Source organism: Jaculus jaculus, chromosome 14, assembly GCF_020740685.1.
Source record: "Jaculus jaculus isolate mJacJac1 chromosome 14, mJacJac1.mat.Y.cur, whole genome shotgun sequence".
NCBI classification, from domain to species: Eukaryota; Metazoa; Chordata; class Mammalia; order Rodentia; family Dipodidae; genus Jaculus; species Jaculus jaculus.
Window position 1 is genome coordinate 59,011,380 of NC_059115.1, and position 20,695 is coordinate 59,032,074.

Consider the following 20,695-nt stretch of genomic DNA (forward strand, 5'->3'; position numbering starts at 1 on the left):
TTTTCTCTCCAGAGCAAATCTTCCCTCCCCAAAACTACAGAGAGGTGTATCAAGAAACAGGGCGTGCTAGGTGTGGTGGCGCACACCTTTAATCCCAGCACTTGGGAGGCGGAGGTAGGAGGGTCGCTGTGAGTTCGAGGCCACCCTGAGACTACACAGTGAATTCCAGGTCAGCCTGGGCTAGAAAGAGACCCTACCTCGAAAAAAAACAAATAAAATAGTGTTTGTGTGTGTGTGTACTCCCTTTATACATAGGTTTATGTTAAAATACCAATTAACCAGGCTTAAGGACTGAATGCATGTGACCTTGTGTCAGGCCTCATTTCTCTCCTATGTAGTATTTGGGAATCTCATAAAAGTTTATCATCTTTGTTAACAATGTCTAGAGTTTTATTAATTGTGATCCAACCAAATACACCACTATGATTTCATTTAAAGATCTTTCACACCCAGGAGGCAGAGGTAGGAGGATCAGGAGAGTTCCAGGCCACCCTGATACTACAGAGTGAATTCCAGGTCAGCCTGGATTACAGTGAGACCCTACCTCGAAAAACCAAAAAAAGACCTGATCAACCCAATTTTGATGAAAATTACTTCAAAAAAATCACCCAAACCCTATAATCCTTTTGTAAAGACACTACAGTGCAACTCTTCTGTGAGAAGCCCACACATACACTCTTGGGTGTGTCTCACCTTCCTGAGCACCCCTCTTAACTCTTGAACTGACAATTTGCAGTACAGCCCTGGAAAGATGGCTCAGCAGTTAAGGTCCTTTCTGGTGAAGCCTAAATACCCAGGTTTGATTCCCTAGGACACATGTAAGCCAGATGCACAAGGTGGCACACATGTCTGGACTTTTTGCAGCCCCTAGCGGTCCTGGTGTGTCCATTTTCTCTTATCTGCTTTTTCTCCTCCCTCACACACACAAATAAATTAATTTTTTAAAAATTTATTTATTTATTTATTTGAGAGCGACAGACACACAGAGAAAGACAGAGGGAGAGAGAGAGAATGGGCGTGCCAGGGCTTCCAGCCACTGCAAACAAACTCCAGACGCGTGCGCCCGCTTGTGCATCTGGTTAACGTGGGACCTGGGGAATCGAGCCTCGAACCGGGGTCCTTAGGCTTCACAGGCAAGCGCTTAACCGCTAAGCCATCTCTCCAGCCCAATTATTATTTTTTTTTAAATCTGTATTACATTCTCTTTTGGACTGGAGAGCTAGCTCAGCTGTTAAAGACACTTATTTGCAAAGCCTGTTAACCCAGGTTAAATTCCCAACCACCTATGTAAAAGGCAGATACCAAATGGCACAAGCATTTGTTTGCAACGTCAAGACCCTGGAACACACAAACACATGGGTACACAGAAATATTTTTAAAAAGATTTTTAAGCCAGGCATGGTGGTGCACGTCTTTAATCTCAGCACTCCAGAGGCAAAGGTGGGAGGGCCGCCATGAATTCAAGGCCACCCTAAGACTATAGTGAATTCCAAAAAAAAGAAAAATGTTTAAAAAGTTGGGCTGGGGCTGGAGAGATGGCTTAGCAGTTAAGGTGCTTGCCTGTAAAGCCTGAAGACTCTCCAGATCCCATGTTAGCTCAATGCACAGGTAAGGCAAACACAAGGTCGCACATGCCCACTATATGGTGCAAGCTTCTTGATTGCTGTGGCTGAAGCCATGGTGTGCCAATTCTCTCTCTCTTCTGTCTCTTGCTCTCACTCTCAAACATTTTAAAAATTAAAAACAAAAATTAAAAATGGGCCGGGGGGCAGGAAACATGGTTTAGCAGTTGAGGCGCTTGCCTGCAAAGCCAGGGGACCTCTGTTCAATTCCCCAGTACCCACATAAGCCAGATGCACAAGATGGCACATGCATCTGGAGTTCATTTGTAGTGGTTGAAAGCCCTGGTGCGCCCATTCATTCTTTCTGCCTCCTTCCCTCTCTCAAATAAACAAACATAAAAAATTGGGCTGAGTTAATCCCGAGTGCTGGGATTAAAGGCATGTGCCACATGCCTGGCTTAAAATTCTTTAATTAGAAAAAAGATGGGGCAGGGAAGATGCCCAGTGCATAAAGCTCAAGCTGGAGGCACCCGAATTAGACCCTCAGGACCCACATTTTAAAACAGCCAGAAGGCAGGTCAGGCCTCAGTGATCTGACACCGAGGAGGTGGGAAGCAGAGACAGGAGTGCCAAGCAGAGCCAAGGAAAGCAGAGCAAGAAGCTCGATCTTGGCGCTCCTTTAATCCCAGCACCTGGGAAGCAGCGCTAGGAGGACTGCCTGGGGGCTAGAGCAAGACCCTGCCTTGAAAAAACCAAAAAAAAATAGAGAAAAAAGAAAAAAAGAAGAATATAGATCTTGCCAGGCATGGTGGTGGCGCACACCTTTAATCCAACTCTCAGGAAGCAGAGGTAGGAGGATCACCGTGAGTTGGAAGCCAGCCTGAGACTCCACAGTGAATTCCCGGTCAGCCTGTGCTAGAAGGAGACCTTACCTTAGAGGAGGGAACAAAAAAAAAAGAAGAAAGAAAGAAAGAAAGAAAGAAAGAAAGAAAGAAAGAAAGAAAGAAAGAAAGAGAAAAAGATAAACCAGCAACTGGACAAAAATATTTAAAAAAAAAAACATATTCATTGCTCATGAACCACCCTATTAGGAATGGCTTCTTTTTCTTCTTGTTTTGGTTATTGAGGTAGGTTCTTACTCTAGCCCAGGCTGACCTGGAACTCACTATATATAGTCCCAGGTTGGCCTTGAACTCATAGTGATCCTCCTACCTCTGCCTCCTAAGTGCTGGGATTAAAGGCATGCACCACCACACCTAGCTTAAACTTTTTATTGACAACTTCCATAATTTTTTTTTTTTTTGAGGTAGGGTCTAGCTCTAGCCTAGGCTAACCTGCAACTATGTAGTCTCAGGGTGGCCTCGAACTCACAGCAGTCCTACCTCCGCCTCCCAAGTGCTGGGATTAAAAGTGTGCACCACCATGCCCAGATTCCTGAACACATTCTTAAATTTTTTTTTTTTAAACTTTATTTATTTGAGAGAGCGAGAGAGAATGAATGGGCACACCAGGGCCTCCAGTCACTGCTAATGAACTGCAGACGCATGCACCACTTCGTGCATCTGGCTTATATGGGTCCTGGAGAGTTGAAACGGGATCCTTTGGCTTTGCAGGCAAATGCCTTAACCATTAAACCATCTCTCTAGCCCCTAAACACATTTTAAAATAGGATATGCTTGCTGAACTGGTTACACTGCACTAACTTCAGGAATCACAAATGTTTCAACGATCCTCCTGTAATTTCTGGAAAATCAAGTCCATACAGCAGTAATTCTGTCTGATAAATTCTCTTATGTCTACACAGAAACAAGAGTGAATCCACGTGAAATCTGTTACTGTCTACTGCGTGTTTTCAGTATCTCATCAATGGTAGTGTTTGATAATCAACAGTAATAGTTTAACATTTGAAAGTGCAAACTTTAATAAGTACAAAGGACATAAAGTGAGCTTGTGGAGAGGCCAACCATGTTACAGAAATTAGGTGATACAAGTATCCACTTCAAGTTTCTATATTTCCTTTTTATGTGCAGAATATTTATTTATTAAGGTTGCTTAATATACAATTTTTCATTTGTGTTTTTGGAAGTCCTTTATTGCAAAGATAATTCTTTTGTCTGATGACAAACAGCAGCCACAAGGATCATTCTGGACCTCCACGCTGAAAATGAAAACAAAGCAATGAATTAAAATGACAGGAAATTTTTTTCAAGACCATCATACAACTTTACAAAAATAAACAGATGATCTTTTGTATTTTTGAGACAATATTGCATTAACAGACCAGGTTGGACTAGAAACTTACTATGTAGCCCAGACTGGCCTCAAACTTGTGGCAATCCTCCTACTTTATCTCAACTTCCTGAAATCTGGGATTACAAGGGCGAGCCACCACACCCGCTGAGTTTTATTCACTTTTCCTTGAAATAGGCTCTCATGTGTCCTAGGCTGGCCACAAACTATGTACATAAGAATGATCTTGAACATTTTCTGTTTATTTGTTTTGGGTTTTTTTTTTTTTTTTGAGGTAGGGTCTCACTCTGGCCCAGGCTGACCTGGAATTAACTATGTAGTCTCAGGGTGTCCTTGAACCCACGGCGATCCTATATATCTACCTCCCGAGTGCTGCGTTTCAGAAGTATGCTACCACACTCAAACATATAGTGCTGGGGCTTGAACCCAGGGTTTTTGCACACTATGCAAGCCCTTGGTCATCTGAATTACACCCCAGCCCTCTTTACATTCTTTTGTAATGTGGCCCATCCTGAGGACAGAGAATACTGGATGTTTATTTTTATTTATTTATTTGAGAGTGACAGACACAGAGAAAGAAAGGCAGATATATAGAGAGAATGGGCGCGCCAGGGCCTCCAGCCACTGCAAATGAACTCCAGACACGTGCGCCCCCTGTGCATCTGGCTAATGTGGGTCCTGGGGAACCGAGCCTCAAACTGGGGTCCTTAGGCTTCACAGGCAAGCGCTTAACCACTAAGCCATCTCTCCAGCCCTAGATGTCCTTCTATTGTTCATCTATGTATTTCCTGGACAGAGTCTCTCTTTGAACATGAAGCTGCAGTTTTCACTAGCCCCAGAGACTCTGGTCTCTGTTCCCCACAGGATTGGGATTACAGACAGACATGTATGGCCATGTCCAGCTGTTTACATGGATGCCAGGGAATTGAATTCAGGCAGTTTCAGATCCTCATGCTTGTGGAAAGCTAAAGAAACCCCTCTTTACATTTTGTTTTATTTTTAAATTTTTGTTTGTTTTGTTTTTCCAGCTAGGGTCTCACTCTAGCTCAGGCTGACCTGGAATTCATTGTGTAGTCTCAGGGTGGCCTCCAACTCTTGGTGATCCTCCTACCTCTGCCTTCTGAGTGCTGGGATTAAAGGCAAAGGTGTGCGCCACCACGCCGGCAACTGGCCACATTTTTTAGAAAATAATTGATAATCCAGGCGTGGTGGCGCACGCCTTTAATCCCAGCACTCGGGAGGCAGAGGTAGGAGGATTGCTGTGAGTTTGAGGCCACCCTGAAACACAGAGTGAATTCCAGGTCAGCCTGGGCTAGTGTGAGACCCTAGCTCGGAAAACAAAACAAATAATAATAATAATAAAACAATAATAAATATAATATATAAATAATAAATAATAATTAAAACAAAAAGATTGGAGAGTAGCCTAAACTACAGAGTGAGCTCCAGGTCATCCTGGTCTAGAGGTGAGTCCCTGCTTCAAAAGTAAACAAAAAGAAAGTTTTCAGCCAGCACTAGGGAGACAGAGGTAGGAGGATCACTGAGATCAAGGCCAGCCTAGAGCTATAGATTTCCAGGTCATCTTGGCCTAAATTAAGACCTTACTCAAAAATAACAACAAAAGGAAAAAAAAAAACAAAAACCAGGTGTGGTGGTGTACACCTTTAATCCCAGAGGTAGGAGGATCGTCGTGAGTTCAAAACCACCTTGAGACTACACAGTGAATTCCAGGTCAGCCTGGCTACAGGGAGACCTTACCTCAAAAAAAAGGGGTGGGTGCTGGGGAGATGGCTTAGTGGTTAAGGCACTTGCCTACGAAGCCTGATGATACGGTTTGATTTTCTAGTACTTACATAAAGCCAGAGCCAAAGTGACACATACATCTGGAGTTCATTTGCAATGGCTACAGGCCCTGGCATGCCCATTTCATCTCTCTGCTTGCAAATAAGTAAATAAAAATATTTAAAACAAAAACAACAACAACAAAAAAACACAAACAGGTTTTTTTCTTCCCTCTCACAATAAATCTTTCATACTTAAAAAAACACACAGTGCTGGGCGTGGGGATCATGATGAGTTCGAGGCCACCCTGAGAATACAGAGTGAATTCCAGATCAGTCTGGGCTAGAGTGAGACCCTACCTTGAAAAACAAAAAAACCAAAAAACCCTCCCCCCAACACACACAGCTGAAGAGATGGATTAGGGGTTAAGGCACTTGCCTGCAAAGCCAAAGGACCCTGATTCAATTCCCCAGGATCCACATAAGACAGAACACTCGAGGTGGCACATGTGTCTGGAGTTCATTTGCAGTGGGTGAAAGCTCTGCCCATTCTTTCTCACTCTCTCTCAAATAAACAAGCAAAACAACACACACACATAACCCCATTTCAGATTGTTCATAGTTTTTGGGCTATGAGATTATGTTGTTACAAGTGCAGATCTAGAAGGGACGTAAGATTGACAGACATCAATTATCTTTTAATTTCTTGACCTCAGAAGCTCTTGACAGTCTGAAAATCTGAGGACGTGTGTGCGTGCACGCATGCACGTATATGTGTGGTATGCATGCCATGTATGTATATTTGTATGTATGGAGGCACATGTGTGTGTGTACATGTGGAAGCCATGGTTGTCTTCCTCAACCACTTTCCACTTCTTTTTTTTTTTTTTTGAGGTAGGGTCTCTCTCTATGTAGTCCCCAGGCTAGCCTTGAACTCACAGCAATCTTCCTACCGCTACCTCCCGAATCCTGGGATTAAATGCTTGTGCTACCAAGCCCAGCTTCTGCCTTATCTTTTGAAACAGGGTATGTCACTGAGCTTGGCCCTCAGGGATTTGGCTTGACTAGCTCGTCAGCAACCCCACTCCCCAGCACTGGGATTACAGGCGGGCACGCTTGCACCAGGCTTTTAACCTGTGTGCTGGCAATCCCGACTCAGGGTCTCATGTTCGCATGGCGAGCATTTTATCTGCTGCACCGGCTCCCAGCCCTTCCGTATGTGTGGATTTTGTGCTGTGGGACTGCTGATCTTCATACTTGTACATAATGTGATGTGGTTTTATTCCTTCATATAGCGTCATGCGCGTTTGCCGAGGCCTTGATGGTAGTCTGTGTCTCACGACCCCGGCCTACCTCTCCATCTCCCTCTTAGCTATGACCACACTTGACAAGACAATAAGAACATGTAACTCAAATGAATTTCCAAAGCCAAAATGTTATGGCACTTTGCACAATCGTGATAAAGAGCGACATACTTGGATAAATTCCATTTCTTCTTGAGAGATGAGTTTCCTTCTGTATTTCTGAGGTAAGGTTTTGATTATGTCTGCAGTGTCTGGTGGACCCTGATGCATCAGCAAACCTGGGGCTTTACCTCCTTTAGAATGCTGTGTGATTATAGAGTGGGGCGGGAGCCCTGCTGATCTCATAGCTTCTGAGGCTGAAATGGAAAAGCAAAACAAATAAAATATCAGAGAAATTATTTTAGTGTTTTATAGGGACAGAGACTCTGGCGTCCCCTTCAAACCTTTAGAAATAAATTAATTAATTAATTCATAATGCTAATAAAACTTAGTATTGGGCTGGAGAGATGGCTCAGCAGTTAAAGGCACTTGACTGCAAAACCTAACGACCTGAGTTCAATTCCCCAGTACCCACGTAAAAGCCAGGTGCACAAAGTGGCACATGTATTTAGAGTTCATTTGCAGCAGCTAGAGGCAGGCCCAGGTGTGTCCATTCTCTCTGTCACTCACCATTTACAAAATAAATAAATAGAAAAAAAAATTTAAGCTGGGCGTGGTGGCGCACGCCTTTAATCCCAGCACTTGGGAGGCAGAGGTAGGAGGATTGCTGTGAGTTCGAGGACACCCTGAGACTCCATAGTGAATTCCAGGTCAGCCTGGGCTAGAGTGGGACCTTACCTCGAAAAAAAAAAAAAAAAAAAAAATTTAAAACCTCAGTATCACTAAAAATTCAGCCATCCACTGCTAAGTCACTACATTTTAGTATTTTATTTTTATTTATTTATTTGAGAGAGGGAAAATGGGAGAGAGAGAATAGGCGTGCCAGGGCTTCCAGCCACTACAAACAAACTCCAGATATATGTGCCACCTTGTGCAGCTGGCTTACGTGGGTCCTGGAGAATTTGGCATTGCATGCAAGTGCCCTAATCGCTAAGCCATCTCTCCAGCCCTAAGTCACTACATTTTAAAAACATGGACAAGAAAGGGTTAATCTGTTTTCTTTTCCTTTTTATGTTTTTGTTTTGTTTTGTTTTTCAAGGTAGGGTCTCACTGTGGTGCAGGCTGACCTGGAAATAACTATGTAGTCTCAGGGTGGCCTCAAACTTATAGCAATTGTTCTATCTCTGCCTCCCGAGTGCTGGAACTAAAGGTGTGCACCACCATGCCTGGCTTTTTCTTTTTCTTTCTTTCTTGTTTTTTTTTTCCACTCTCATCCAGGCTGACCTGGATTCACTAAGTAGTCACAGGGTGGCCTTGAACTCACAGCCATCCTTCTACCTCTGCCTCCTGAGTGCTGGGATTAAAGGTGTATGCCACCATGCCCAGCCTTTTTCTTTTTTTTTTAATTAAATACAACTTACCACTAAGTTTAGGATTGTCTCTTCTGTTAGGGAACCTTATCAGTGGAGCATGTGGCTTTACTACCTAAAGGAAAAAGAAACCACTCATTAAGTACAAAAGCAACAATCTACTAACTGTCATAAAAACCTTTGTTAAAATAAATTACTTGGTAACAACTTGAAATTAGTTATTTGTAACTGTTCTGTCAACCACAGGACCTTACTGCACTTTCACTGACTGCAAGCAAGCCAGTGAGGAGGACAGGACATGGCCCTGTGCTGCATGTCTTACAGACTGGTATAGAACCGGAAATTTTCAACTTTTCAAAAAATATTTTATTTACTTGAGAGAGAGGGAGAAAGACAGACAGAGGCAAATAGAGAGAATGGGTGTGCCTGGGCCTCCAGCCGTTGCAAACGAACTCCAGATGCACGCGCCACCTTGCGCATCTGGTTTACATGGGTACTGGGGAATCGAACCTGGGTTCTTAGGCTTAGCGGGCAAGTGCCTTAACCACTAAGCCTCTCTACAGCTCTCCTGATTTGTTTTGAGGGTGAGCACCCACTATGATCCTAGTTAACGATTTAGAATAGGACAAAGAACAAACAATCCTAAGGAAAGCTAGGTAATTAAAAACCACTTGTCCTGGGTTAGAGGGATGGCTCAGTGGTTAAAAGTGCTTGCTATTACAAATAAGTGTTTGCAGCTGGGCGTGGTGGCGCAGGCCTTTAATCCCAGCACTCAGGAGGCAGAGGTAGGAAGATGGCTGTGAGTTGAAGGCCACCTTGAGACTACATAGTGAATTCCAGGTCAGCCTGGGCTAGAGTGAAACCCTACCTTGGAAAAGAAAAAGTGCTTGCTATGCAAGAGTGACTCCTCCCCCAGAGTTTGAACCCCCAGAGCCTACATAAAGCTAAATGCAAGTTACGCACACTTCTGTAATCCCAGTGAGCCTACAGCAATGGGAGGCGGGGTGAGAAGAGTCCTGAAGCTCACAGATCAGCTAGTCTGACATTTGCCGCAGCAAATGAGAGAGACCCCATCTCAAACAAGGTAGAAGGGTGCGGACCAACATGCCCCGGCTGTCCGCTGACCTCCACATGTGGGTCATGTATGCAAGAGCGCACACACACGCGCATACACACACACACTCTGTCTACAAATGTACCACGATTTATGTAAAAACTAAAAAACAAATACACAAACAAAAAAACTAAAAGAAATGAAGATAAATATAAAGAAAATTCCATCAATAACTTTCAAGTCTACATAAAATATTATCTTTAGGGCTGAAGAGATAGCTCAGAAGTTAAGGTGCTTGTCGACAAAGCCTAACAACCTGGGTTCAATTCCCCAGTACCAACATAAGTGGCCCATGCAGCTGGAGTTCACTTGCAGTGGCAGGAGGCCCTGGCATAGCCATATGCTTATAAATAAAATAGTTAAAAAATATTACTTTTAGGTTTTTACCCATAAAAACGTACTTTTTTAGATTTTGTTTGTTTGTTTGTTTTGAGGTAGAGTCTCATTCTAGCCAAGGCTGACCAGGACCTCACTCTGTAGTCCCAGGCTGGTCTCGAACTAACAGTGATCGTCTTATCTCTGCCTCCCGAGTACTGGGATTAAAGGTGTGTGCTGCTGGGCCCAATTACAATGTTTTTCTAACAGATATTTTTATCCTTGAAATTCCAGCTATAGAAAAACTCTTTTTTTTTTTTTTTCTTTTTAGGTGTGTGTGGAAGTCAGAGGACAACTTTCACCTGTTGGAGGATTATGCATACATACCACAGAGCCTGGCTTTTACTTGCTTTCTGGGAATTTGAACACAGGCACTTTATCCACAGGCCATGTCCCCAGCCTCAGAGGAACTTAAACGAACCCTAGAGAATCTCAAGGAGAGACTAAGCCGGGCGTGATGGCACAGGACTTTAATCCCAGCACTCAGGAGGCAGAGGTAGGAGGACTGCTGTGAGTTTGAGGCAGCCCTGAGACTACATGGTGAGTTCCAAGTTCTCATGGAGAGATGGCTTAGCAGTTAATGTGTTTGCCTGTGAGGCCTAAGAACCCAAGTTCAATTCCTCAGTACCCATGTAAGCAAGATGCACAAGAGAGCATATGCATCTGGAATTTGTTTGCAGTGGCTAAAGGCCCTGGCAGCCCATTCTCTCTCTCTGCCAAATAAATGAAATATATTTTTAAAAATGGAGTGGAAGCTGGGTGTGGTGGCACACGCCTTTAATCCCAGAACTCAGGAGGCAGAGGTAGGAGGATCATTGTGAGTTCGAGGCCACCCAGAGAATACCTAGTGAATTCCAGGTCAGCCTGAGCTAGAGTAAAACCCTACCTCAAAACAAACAAGCAAACAACAAAGATGGTGGAGGGATGGCTTAGCAGTTAAGGCACTTGCCTACAAAGCCAAAGGACCCAGGTTCTATTCCCCAGGACCCATGTAAAACCAGATGCACAAGGTAGTACACTCATCTGGTATTCGTTTGCTGTGGCTAGAGGCCCTGGCATACCCATTCTACCTGCTTCTCTTTTTTCTCAAATATATGTAATTTTTTTTAAGTACATCTGGCTGGACATGGTGGTGCACACCTTTAATCCCAGCATTCGGGAGGCAGAGGTAGGAGACAGAGGATGAGTCAAGGCCACCCTGAGACTACATAATGAATTCCAGGTACACCTGGGCTAGAGTGAGACCCTATCTTGAAAATCAAAAAAATAAATAAATAATTTTTTAAAAGTACATCTGCCAGGTGTGGTGGCACACACCTTTAATCCCAGCACTTAAGAGGCAGAGGTAGGAGGAGTGACACGAGTTCAAGGCCACCCTTAGACTACACGGTAAACTCCAGGTCAGCCTGGACTAGAGTGAGACCCTACCTCAAAATACCAAACAACAAAACAAAAAAGTACATCTGAGGTGGCTCATACCTATAATTCCCATAACTGAGAGGCTGAGTTTGGAGGGTCACCATGAATTTGAGGCCAGCCTGGGCTCCAGAGTGAGTTCTATGTTAGCTTGGGTTAGTCTGTGGTGGTTTGATTCAGGTGTCTCCCATAAGCTTGGGTGTTCTAAATGCTAGGTTCCCAGCTGATGTAGATTTGGGAATTAATGCCTCCTGGAGGCAGTGTATTGTTGGGGGTGGGTGTATGGGTATTATAGTCAGTTTCCCTTTGCCAGTGTGTGGCACACTCTCCTTTTGCTTTTGTCCACCCTCTGTTCTTGCCATAATTTCCCTCTGTCATCACAGAGCTTCCCCACAAGTCTGTAAGCCAAAATAAACCCTCGTTTTTTGTTTTTTGTGTTTTTTTTTTTCCCCAAAAGCTGTTCTTGATAGGGTGATTTCTACCAGCAATGAGAACCTGACTTCAACAGAGTCAGGCCTTACCTAGAGAAAAACAACAGCAGCCAGGTGTGGTGGTGCACGCCTTTAATCCCAGCACTCAGGAGGCAGAGGTAGAAGGATCACCGTGAGTTTAAGGCCACCCTGAGACTACATAGTGAATCTCCCAGGTCAGCCTGAGCTAGAGTGAGACCCTACCTCAAAACCCAACCCCCCCCCCAAATAAAAGAATACAGCAGAGTGGTGGTGCGTGCCTATAATCCCAGCACTTGGGAGTTGAGGAGATCAAGTCTATTCTTGGCTACATTGCAAATTTGAGGCTGGTCTGGGATATATGAGAGCCTATCTTTTCTTTTTTTTTTTTTTTTTTTTTGAGGTAGGGTGTCACTCTAGCCCAGGCTGAACTGGAATTCACTACGTAATCTCAGGGTGGGCTCAAACTCACAGGGATCCTCTTACCTCTTCTCTCTGGGATTAAAGGCATGTGCTACCACTCCCAGCTGTGACCCCATCTTTTTAAAAAATCGAGGAGGGCTGGGAGATGGCCCAGTGGTTAAAGGTGCTTGCTTGACAAGCCTGTCGGCCTGCGTTCAATTCCCCAGTCCTCACATAAAGCCAGCTGCACCAAGTGGTACACACATCTGGAGTTGGTTTACAGAGGGAGGAGCCCCAGCCCCCCCATGCTTTCTTTCTCAAATAAAATAAGTAGTATTTTAAAATGAAGATAGTATAGTAGGAAGGGTTTATAAGGATCTAGGTAATTAATGGTTGCTAGGGAAAGGACTAACATTTTCTTCAGTGGTATAGTCACTGGTAAGTAGCCTAGATCCAGAGTACAGCTCCTCACCTGTATTTCTATAAGCAACTCTTAATTAAACACACCGGAGGCTGGAGAGATGGCCAGTGGTTAAGGTTTTTGCCTGCATTGCCCAAGTACCTGAGTTTGATTCCCCAGGACTCACATAAAACCAGATGCACAAAGTAGTACATGCATCTGGAGTTCGTTGATAGCTGCTGGAGGCCCTGATGCATCCATTCTCTCTGTCTCTCCTATCTCTCTCTGCTTGCAAAATAAACACGCACACATGCACGCACACCATGCGCGCACGCACGGCTACTAAGAATAAAAAACAAAGACATGAAAGTAAAATGATTGGTTGGGAAGAGGAAGAGGTTAGTAAAAGCACTTTCCTGCAAAGCAAGATATTCTTTAAAAAAAACTTTAGGAGCCAGGCGTGGTGGCGCACGCCTTTACTCCCAGCACTCAGGAGGCAGATGTAGGAGGATCGTCGTGAGTTCGAGGCCACCCTGAGACTCCATAGTGAATTCCAGGTCAGCCTGGGCTAGAGTGAGACCCTACCTCAAAAAACCAAAAAGAAAAAAAAAAAAAAACTTTAGGGCTGGAGGGTTAGCAGTTAAGACATTTGCCTGCAAAGCCTAAGGACCCAGGTTCCATTCCTCAGAACCCACATTAGGCAAATGCACAAGGTGGCGCATACATCTAGAGTTTGTTTGCAGTGGCTGGAGGCCCAATCTCTCTCCCTCTCCCTCCTCCTGTCAAATAAATAAACTAATTAAATTTTTTTAGCCTGGCAAGATAGTGCTCAGCTTAATCCCAGCACTCGGTAGGCAAAGGTAGGAGGACTGCTATGAGTTCAAGGCCACCCTGAGACTACAGAGTGAATTCTAGGTCAGCCTAAGCTAGAGTGAGACCTTAGATGGGGCGGGGGGAGGGGGGCGGGCAGGGACTTTTTAAAGTTTCCTTCTGGTAACGAGGAGGTTCAGCTTTGGATCTTCTAAGCAAAGTATTTAGAGCTAATTGGATGACAGAATCCAGATGAGCAGATTGGAGACGGAAGAAATGTGAATAGCCTGAGGATTCTGGGCTCTGCAAGGATATACTTAAGTTAGCTGTGAATATGTACAGAGCCAGGCATGGTGGCTTTGGGCAGTAATCCTAGCATTTGGGAGGCTCAGGTAGGAAGATTGCAGTGAATTTGGGGCCAATCTGGCTAGAGTAACAGGTCAGCCTAGACTAGAGACCCTGCTTCCAAAAATACACACATATATAAAAGACAGACAGACAGATACACACACACACAAATAAAAACGTCTAATTCTCGCCTTGACTTCACCTGGAGTTGGCCTTCAACTCTTTGTAATATTCCTGTCTCTGCCTTCCAAGTGCTGGGCAGAATTGCAGACATGAGCTATTATACCCAGTTTTTCCCTTGGTTTTTTGTTGTTTTTGTCCTTTTGTTTTCTTTCTTTCTTTCTTTCTTTCTTTCTTTCTTTCTTTCTTTCTTTCTTTCTTTCTTTCTTTCTCTCCCTCTCTCTCTCTCTCTCTCTCTCTCTCTCTCTCTCTCTCCCTCCCTCCCTCCCTCTCTCTCTCTCTTTCTTTTTTCTTTTTCTTTTTTTTCAAGGTACGGTGCCCAGGCTGACCAGGAATTCACTGTGTAGTCTCAGGGTGACCTCCAATTCATAGACATCCTCCTACCTCTGCCTCCGACTGCTGGGATTAAAGGTATGCACCACTACACCCAGCTGCTGTATTCCTTTTTGTTTGTAAATTTTTATTTATTACCTACTATGGGGGGTGGGGTGGAGCCTGAACACACCAGGGCCTCCTCTTGCCATTGCAAATGAACTCCAGATGCATGTGCTACTTCTCTGTGAGTCTGGTACTGGGGAACCAAACCCAGGCTATTCAGCCTTTCAAGCAAGTGCCCTTAACAGCGGAACTCTCTCTCTATCCCAAAACTTATTCTTTAAAAAAATTTTTTTTATTTACTTGAGGGTGGGGGGAGTGAGTATGGGCATGCAAGGGCCTCTTGCCACTACAAATGAACTCCAGATGCACGCACCATTTTGTGCATCTGGCTTTACATGGATGCTGGGGAATTGAACCCAGGCCTTCAGACTTTGCAAGCAAGTGCTTTAACCACTAAGCAATCTCTCCAGCCCCCAAACTATATTCATTTTAATTCTATCTGAGAGACAGAATCAGTGCATCAGAGCCTTTTAGCTGCTGCAAACAAACTCCAGATGCATACACCACCTTGTGCATCTGGCTTACGTGAGTCCTGGGGAATCGAACCTGTGTCCTTTGGCTTTGCAGAGAAGCACCTTTACCACTAAGCCAGGCCCCAAACTACATTCTTGATTTGTTATTTTGTTTTTGTTTCCTTGAGATAGGGGCTAGCTACAGCTATGTAGCGTAAGCTGGTCTTGAACTCCTAATCCTCCTGCCTCCACCACCCAGGCTGGGGTTACATGTGTGTGACACTATGTCTGGCTCTGATCTACTACTTTATTTTTTATGCATGTGTGTGTGTGTGTACGTTGAATATACGTGTGGTGTATGCAGATGCACGTGCCCAAGGCGTCAGTGTGCAGAAGCCGGAGGAGAGTGTTCTGTGTCCTCTTATCACGCACTTTTCCTCAACCTGGACCGGCCGTCTATCATCAGGCTCCAGTGGGTTACAGACTGCATGTGTGGCCACACCCAGGTGTTTTTTGTTTTTTTTTAAACTAGGGGTCTGGGAAGTTGAAAATGTTGGTGTCTAGCCAAAAGGCCTTCATGCTTAAGTGGCAAGAGCTCCAAACTGTTGAGACATCTCTCTAGCTTGGCCTACCACTTAGAAAACAAAATCTTGCCGGGCGTGGTGGCGCACTCCTTCAATCCCAGCACTCGGGGGGCAGAGGTAGGAGGATCGCCATGAGTTTGAAGCCACCTCGAGACGACACAGTTAAGTTCCAGGTCAGCCTAGGCTAGAGCAGGACCCTAACTTGAAAAAACAAACAACAACAACAATCTTCCTTCCGTCCCCCTCCATGTATGTGTGCCTTAGTGTCTCATGTGGAGGTCAGAGGACAACCCACGGTGTTAGTGCTCCACCTTCTTTGAGACAGGGTCTTCTGTGCCACAAAGGAACTGCCAGAATGAAAACATCCAAAAGCTTCAGATTCTCCTGCCTGCTTGAGCTCAAGTCTTCGGCCAGATGCCAAGGGACCCACATGCCTGTCATCCCAATGCGGCAATGGGAGGCTGAGCCAGGAGAATCCAGAAGCTTACAAGCCAGCCAGACTGGCACACATGCAGTGGAAAAATGATGAGAGACCCTATCCCAAAAAGAAAGTCGGGGCTGGAGACATAGCTCAGTGGTTGAGGCACTGACTGACCTGCAAAGCCTAACAATCTGGGTTCAATTCCCCGGTACCCACATAAGCCAGGTACATAAAGTGGTGCATGCATCTGGTGTTCATTTACAGTGGCTCGAGGCACTGGCATGCCCACACACTCATTCTCACTCTGTCTCTCTCTACTTTCAAATAAATAAATAAATACATTTTTGGTTTTTCGAGGTAGGGTCTCCCTCTAGCCCAGGCTGACCTGGAATTCATTATGCAGTCTCAGGGTGGCCTCGAATCCATAGAGGTCCTCCTACCTCTGTCTCCCAAGTGCTTGGGATTAAAGGTGTGCACCACCAAACCCAGCAAATAAAACATTCGGGGGGGGGGGGGAAGGAAAGTGGAAAGGGGCTGGAAAGATGGCTCAGAAGTTAAAAGTGCTTGGCCTGCCTGTCCGAGTTCAACTCCCAAGCCACCATGCAACCTGGATGCAAAGAGAAGCATAGGCGTCTGGTGCACACATACACACTTAAATACATAAATAAATTGATTTTTACAAGAAGGTGGGAAAAGAGGGAAAACCAAGGACTCTGACTTATACACATGCACACACAAATAATTTTTTTTTTAAAGAGAAAGATAGGGGCTGAAGAGAAAGCTCAGTGGTTAAAGGTATTTTCTTGCAAAGCCTGCAGACTGGGTTCAATACCCCGGGACCCAAGTAAAGCCAAATGCACACAATGGTGCATGCATCTCAAGTTTGTTTACAGTGGCAAAAAGCCCTGGCGTGCCCATACACCTCAAACGAATAAATTTTTATTTTCCAGTTAGGCTTTCATTCTAGCCCAGGCTGACCTGTAATTCATTCCAGGCCCGTGTCACAGGCTCCTACCTCTGCCTCCCAAGTGCTAGGATTAATGGCATGCACTACCATGCCTGCTCCCCACCCCCCAAAAAAAATATATATATAATTTTTTTTCTTTCCCTGAGGTAGGGTCTCACTCTAGCTCAAGCTGACTTGGAATTCACGCTGTAGTCTCAGAGTGGCCTTGAACTCACGGTGATCCTCCAAACTCTGACTCCCGAGTGCTGTGCTGGGATTAAGGGCATGTACCATCACACCTGGCTTCCCCAAAATATTTTTTAAATGCACTGTGTGCACATATAAAAGTGTCCAAAATTAAATAAACAGGCAGATAAATAAGCAGATAAGAAAAAGATAACAAAAAAAAAAGAAAAAGATAACGCTGGGTATACTGATCATACTTACAATCCTGTACCTGAGAGACTAGTTAGCAGGATTCTTGTGAGTTGAACAGCCTGGGGCTACAGAGTGAGCTCCAGGTCAGCCTGTGCCAGAGTGAGACTCTGCCTCAAAAAAAGTGAAAAGGCGGGCTGAAGAGATGGCTAAGCGGTTAAGGCACTTGCCTGAGAAACCTAAGGACCCAGGTTTGACTCCCCATAACCCACATAAGCCAGCATGCATCTGGAGTTTGCACCCATTTTCTCCCTCCTTCCCTCCTCAATTCTCCAGGTCCCACATAAGCCAAATGCACATGGTGGCACATGCATCTGGAGTTTGTCTGCAGTGCCTAGAGGGCCTGGTGTGCCCATTCTCACTCGCTGTACCCCCCACCCATCTCTCTGTCTCTAATAATAATAAAAAAAGTAAAAGGAGGGCTGGAGAGATGGCTTAGCGGTTAAGCGCTTGCCTGTGAAGCCTAAGGACCCCGGTTCAAGGCTCAATTCTCAATTCCCCAGGACCCACATTAGCCAGATGCACAAGGGGGCGCACACGTCTGGAGTTCGTTTACAGTGGCTGGAGGCCCTGGTGCGCCATTCTCTCTCTCTCTCTCTCTCTCTCTCTCTGCCTCTTTCTCTGTCACTTTCAAATAAATAAAAATAAACAAAAAAAATTTTTAAAAAAAGTAAAAGGAGGGGCTGGGTTGATGGCATAGTCAGTAAAGAGACTGTCATGAGAACCCAATTTCAGATCCCTAGCACCCACATAAAAGCTAAGCACCACCATACTGGAGACTTGACTTGCTGGCTAGTCTAACCCAATCAGTGAGTTCTGCGTTCAGTGAGAGATGTCCCCCCAAAAAATGAGGTGAAGAATGATTGAGGGAGACACCCCCAAATCGACCTCTGACCTCCACATGCATGTGCACTTACATATATAGGAACACGAATACATGCAAAAAAGCAAAAGTTAGCTGGGCCCGGTGGTGAATGCCTTTAATCCCAGCACTTGGGGGGCAGAGGTAGGAGGATCGCCGTGAGTTTGAGGCCAGCCTGAGACTACATAGTGAATTCCAGGTCAGCGTGAGCTAGAGTGAAACCCTACCTCGAAAAACAAAACACACACACACAAGGAAGGAAGAAGGAAGAAAGGAAAGAAGGGAGGAAGGGAGGAAGGGAGGAAGGGAGGAAGGAAGGAAGGAAGGAAGGAAGGAAGGAAGGAAGGAAGGAAGGAAGGAAGGAAAGAAGAGAGCAAAAGTTAAACAATAAATAATACACTTTCAGAATTTATAGAAGACTATATAACCAATCACACAAGTCTGTTTCCGCTAGAGCCAGTACAGCTGGAGAAAGGCACCAGGAGCTAGTAGTTGATGGGTAGATTAACAATGCTACTGTGGGCGCCTACCTAAACACAAGGGAAGGGACTGGCAAACCAACACCAAAGCATGTATTAGCATTCAACTCAAGACGCTGGGAGAGGCTGGGTCTGGCTTCTAGGCGAGGAGGCAGCCCGAGGGGCCAGTAACCCCGCCATTCCCAAGTCCTTGAAGGGACACCCGGGCAGCGCCAGGACTGGCTACCCCCCCACCCCCCCTCTACTGTCTTCCTCCGGATTGGCTGAGCGAGGACATCACAGACAGTGTCAGAATGTGATTGGCCAGGGTGCTGGAGGACACTCAGCCTCCGGAGGCTCAGGAGGTGCGTCTGCAGGAGGGCTACAGAGACCACCCCCCCGAAACTAGCGCCGCGCCGCACTCCCGCGGCTGGGCTCGAACCCGCAGCCCCAGCCGCCGGCTCATCCCCCGATGCGCAGAGCTCAAGGCCCCCCTCACAGGCACACACACCCCCCTCCCCAAGCCCGCGCTGGCCTCTGACCCGGGCCGCGGTCACCCCGCACCGTCGGCCATCGTCTTTCCTCCTCGCCCTTGTCGCCACCCCTGCGCGGGCCCTGCCACCCAAGGGCGGAAGAGCAAGGGACTCTTTACCTGAACCACCCTGGTGGCGGACGCCATCTTGCTGCCCATCATGACCCCCGAGAAGGGGCAGCTTCCGGGGCCCGGGCGCAGGCGAGCTTTCGGGAGTGGGCAGCCGGGGGGCGGAGCCTGTGCGTGACGTCACGGGGCGGAGCGAGACGAGACTGGCCCCGCCCCTCGGCGCCTGGCCCCGCCCCTCCTCCCTCCAGGCCTCGGGTCCCGGTGTTTCCCATCGCCTTTTGCGCGGTGCTGGCCCTGCATCGATTGGCTCACCAAACAGGAGGGTTTATCTAGGACTGTTTCCCTCTCAGGTAACCAGTTTCTGTCTGCCTCTCTCTTATACCTCTCTGTGTTTGCAAGTATATATTGCAAGTGTATATTCACTGACCCTTACATCACTACAACTTTTCCAAAGGGTGTGCTTTTAGCCGGACGTGGTGGCGCACGCCTTTAATCCCAGCACTCAGGAGGCAGAGGTAGGAGGATCGCCGTGAGTTCAAGGCCACCCTGAGACTACATAGTGAATTCCAGGTCAGCCTGGGCTAGAGTGCAACTCTACCTCGAAAAACAAAACCAGACACACACACAATTATTTTGTGTGTGGCAGAAAGAATATGGGCATGCCAGGGCCTCCTGCTATTATAAACAAACTCCAGAAGCATGTGTCACCTTGTGCATCTGACTCTAAAAGAGCACGGGGGAACCTAGATCAGCTGGCTTTGCAAGTAAGTGTCTTTAACCTCAAGCCATCTTCCCAGCGCCATTATTATAACATGTTTTGATCACCTAGTGTAATTCTGTAATATATCCTTCAGCTACTGTAAACATTAGAGTAATCAAGATTAGTGATTCCTAAGCCAGGCCCCTAGCCACTGCAAACAAACTCCAGATGCATGCACCACCTTGTGCATCTGGATTACGCGGATGCTGAGGAATTCATCTTTGGTCTTTAGGCTTTGGAGTCAGGTGCCCTAACCGCCAAGCCATTTTTCCAGCCCTCAAATAAGTAAATAAAAAATATATATTTTTTATTTTTTTCTTTAATTTTTTTTATTTATTTGACAGAGAGAGAGGGAGAGAGAAAATAGATGCTCCAGGGCCTCTAGCAACTGCAGATAAAATCCAGACGTGTGAGCCCTCTTGTGCATCTAACGTGGGTCCTAGGGAATTGAACCTGGGTCTTTGGCTTTGCAGGCAAATGCCTTAACTGCTAAGCCATCCCTCCAGCCCTAAAACACTTTTTAAAAAGAAAAGAAACTTTCGGGAGGCAGAAGTAGGAGGATCGCCATGAGTTCAAGGCCACCCTGACTACATAGTAGTCAATCCCAGTTTAGCCTGAGCTAGAGTAAGACCCTACCTCGCAAAACCAAAATAAATAAATAAATAAATAATTTTAAAAAGCTATCTTGCTCCTGTTTCTTCTTCACTAGGGTGTGCTGTAGTTAAAAGTAGTGGCTGTCAGTAAGTTAAAAAGGAGACATAAAAGGAAGAGAGAAGAAGGGAGGAGGGTACTTAATTGGTTGATATTGTATATATGTAAGTACAATGATTGAGATGGGGAGGTAATATGATGGAGTATGGAATTTCAAAGGGGAAAGT

General features: G+C 45.6%; 1 protein-coding gene across 1 annotated transcript; it reads right to left on the reverse strand.

The window, feature by feature from the left end:
• Positions 1–3,458: 3,458 nt before the first annotated feature.
• On the reverse strand, positions 3,459–19,235 carry Mrps36 (mitochondrial ribosomal protein S36). The gene is made up of 4 exons (XM_045134241.1): positions 19,109–19,235; positions 8,418–8,481; positions 7,069–7,253; positions 3,459–3,720 (listed from the first exon to the last, which is right to left on the reverse strand). The coding sequence occupies exons 1-4, from the start codon at positions 19,148–19,150 to the stop codon at positions 3,703–3,705; spliced, it is 309 nt and encodes a 102-aa protein (XP_044990176.1). The 5' UTR covers positions 19,151–19,235; the 3' UTR covers positions 3,459–3,702.
• Between the last annotated feature and the right edge of the window lie 1,460 nt (positions 19,236–20,695).